General features: G+C 36.0%; 1 protein-coding gene across 1 annotated transcript; it reads right to left on the minus strand.

Annotated features, from left to right (window-relative positions):
* Positions 1-2,767: 2,767 nt before the first annotated feature.
* LOC145053689 (uncharacterized) lies at positions 2,768-3,184 on the minus strand. The gene has a single exon (XM_079001780.1). The coding sequence runs from the start codon at positions 3,182-3,184 to the stop codon at positions 2,768-2,770; it is 417 nt and encodes a 138-aa protein (XP_078857906.1).
* Positions 3,185-3,451: the final 267 nt, after the last annotated feature.

The following is a 3,451-nucleotide window of genomic DNA, read 5'->3' on the forward strand; positions in this document are numbered from 1 at the left end:
TAAAATAATCGTGATCATCGAGTACACCTTGTGAGGAAAATTTATGATTTTGAGGCTTGGAAGAATAATTGTATCGAGGTGGTATAAGTTGGGATACTAGTTAATGCCTAGGATTGATTTGACTTCTTTGGCAGTCGGGCACTCTATAAACATGTGTGCTTTTATGTTTCAGGCTTGTTGCTGGATGCCTAGGACCAGGAGGATCCAATATTGGTTCCAATTCGCTCCAAATTTCTATAGATGGGATTGGGAAGTATGTAATGTCTTGTTCTCAACAAAAGCAAATTATTTCTGGAGCTGTTTTATTCCATATGGTCTCAATAGTACTTAGTTCCAAAAGTTTTTCATATGTGATCTTCCTTAGGGACGAGATTGAATAAGTTCAATCCTTGTCACCTTTATATAACCACTAACCATTTTCTAACATATACAAGTTCTTTAAATCAACATCTTAAAGGGCAAGCATGAAATGTAAGTGACTAATATTTCACCACACTATACTCATGTTAGCAATAAAACATATATAACCGATACATCTGCCCACGTCACGTATTGATTGAATAACTTCCTTCCACAAGCCTCTATTTTCACTTCAAAAGCGCCCCCCACCATTTTCCAAACAAGGTGATGCTAAAAAACATAAAGTGTTGCAATGTAAAGCCGACCTTTAACTTTGTAATTGAGAGTTTTTTTTTCAAGCAATCCAAGTCACAATTTGCTTATCTATGCCTCCCCTTAAAAGAACTCACTACATATGCTCTCGAGTTGTTTAATCACGACACAAAGGTATTTGAAGAAGGAAAAATGGTAAGTACCAGAGGTATAGATATCGACATAGCATACTATTAATCTACCACTAAAATAATGGTTACAAACTTTCCACAAAGAGAGCTTTTGTTGGAATTTTCCAATCAAATGCAACCAATTAGACTTTCTAGCCATCTTGGCTCCAACCAGAACACCAAGGTAGTTAAAAAAACGACACATTCACCACAATTTAGCTTAGGAGCCATTTCAGAGCTTTCAGAATTGCTTACCCATATACCTATCACCTTGATTTTATGGAGATTAGCTTTGAGGTCGGAGGCAATGTAAAAGCATCTAATAATTCAAATAATATTTTTAGCATTGTCTTTGGACCATTCTCTAAGAAAAAAAACACATGGTTTTTATTTTGAAATATAAAAAGACATAGGTTCTTGTTTGGGAGGCTCACCCTTTGTAAATACCCTTCTCCAAAGCCTCTAAAATAGCCGCTCTAGGACCCTCCATACCGATGATAAAGAGGAAAGAATATAGTAGGTCACCTTGCCAGACACCCCTCTTAAGCACAAACTCATTGGTCGGATTACGGTTGACAAGAAATGACACCTTAGCCGAGGAATACAAGTCAAGATCCTGGAAATCCATCTTTCTAATAAACCCCATTAGTAAAAGATCATATCGTTTTTCTGCCCAAATATTTGTTTCATTAACAAGGTTGCTATCATGAATGTTTCTACTAATGTATTGAGATTTTTCTTTACTAACAACTGAGCCGATAGAGTTTTTCAATCCTCACCGCGAGCAAGGTCCTTTAAGATTATTTTATAAGCACACTAGATGAGATTAATTAATCTATAATATGTGAGGCAAAGTGGATCATTCATTTTAGGCACCAACATTATGAAGAGGGTGTTACTTACAAGGTTGATAGTTGCGTGCTCTTCAAAGAACTTGACAGTTGTTAAGATGTCGGGATGATAATGTCGTAAAAAAGATTTATGAAGGCGATGGAAAAACTATCCATCCTCGGGGCTTTTCGCTGCCGCAACCCTAACACAACAACTTTATTCACCTTATCTAAACCATTTTTTTCCTCGAGAGTAACTAATTCGAATTTCTTCCTAAAGAACTTTAGGTTTCATACTTGAAAACACTTGTTTTTTTTGCCCACGACAAAACCTTTTTCCTATAACTATAAAATTATGAAACAAAACATAACTGGTGTTTGTTTTTTCTTAGAAGCTCTTTTTTATTCAAACTAGCTCACCGAAAAACATAAGTAGTGTTTTTTTCTTAGATGCTCTTTTTAAGCTTTTAAATGAACCCGATTTGTTTTTTAGAAGAATACATACCTAAAAAGTTCTATAAGTACTCTTCTTGTAGAAGAAACGTAAAAGTTTTTAAATCCGGAGACCTTCTAACCCTAACAAAATCAGCCCTGGTTTTCACGCTTTCTTCTTCGGTGAGTTTTTTTTACATCTCCACTATGACCTATGCCGCCACTACCGCTACCGCCACCAATTTCACAGCCACTGTCACCCCCTCTGCCACCACTGTCGTTGTCGCCGCCACCACCATTGTCTTTAACTATCATCTAAAAATCATTGTGGTTAATATATGTGTGTATATATGTTTTTTTCTCATTTTATTATCTATGATCAATATGATTTAGGTGCTGTTTGTTTTTCTGAAGCCAAAATGTCTGCAGTCTGCGGACCACATCTGCAAGCCTCTGCAGCAGAAGAGGTGGACCAAACGTCTGCAGTCTGCAATAAGAAGACTGTTTGTTTTTTAACATCTGCAGGCTGCTAAAATAAAATGATTTTACAAACTTAAAATGAAATTTCAACACCAAAATTTTAATAATAATAGTCTTATAAAATTCATGCAACCAAATTAGTCATACAATAGTCTAATAACATTGAAAATAAAATTCATGCAACCAAATTAGTCATACAATAAAAAAAACTAGTTTTACAATAACAATTTTATTTAAAACAATTCAATCTATATTGTGCATCAACTGATCAGCAATTTCATCCCGTAACTGAGTCATATATTCACGGTCTGCTGCAGTACCATGTGTTGGAATCTCGTTTTCATCATCATCAACGGCCACATTGTTATTCCGAAATGAGACATTGGGTTCATCGTATCGTGCGAAATACTCATCACTCAGTCCTTCTCTCCTTATAAAATTATGAAGCGCGAAGCATGCCATGGCAATGTTTCTTTGTGTCACAAACGAGAATGGTGTCATCCTCTTCAATATATGGAAGCGTGCTTTCAAAACACCAAAAGCACGCTCAATGACATTTCGAAGTTTTGCATGTCCATGGTTAAATTTTTCCTTATTGGTCAATGCACGTCTTTGACGAAAATCTCCAAGCCAATACCTCACATTACGATAATAGGCCATAAATCCTCGAGTGTGTGCATACGCAACATCACAAAGATAATACTTGTGTTTAATAAATGCAAAAAACTAATCAATTTTCAAACTAAGATAAGAGTATTTAAAAAAACAAAAACTTACCGGGTGGTGGAAACGGGAATGATGCTTGTGGATCGGTTATTGCTTCTGATAATATTCTAGAGTCATGCGCTACCCCTTCCCACCCGGCCACAACAAATGTAAACATCATATTGAAGTCACAAATTGCCAATACGTTTTGGTAGCAATCTC

Source organism: Lactuca serriola, chromosome 1 (assembly GCF_051521515.1).
Source record: "Lactuca serriola cultivar US96UC23 chromosome 1, Lser_US96UC23_V15, whole genome shotgun sequence".
NCBI classification, from domain to species: domain Eukaryota; kingdom Viridiplantae; phylum Streptophyta; class Magnoliopsida; order Asterales; family Asteraceae; genus Lactuca; species Lactuca serriola.

Excerpts from the sequence above, each read along its gene's own strand:
- LOC145053689 (XM_079001780.1), bottom strand. The coding sequence starts at position 3,184 with ATGGCCTATTATCGTAATGTGAGGTATTGGCTTGGAGATTTTCGTCAA.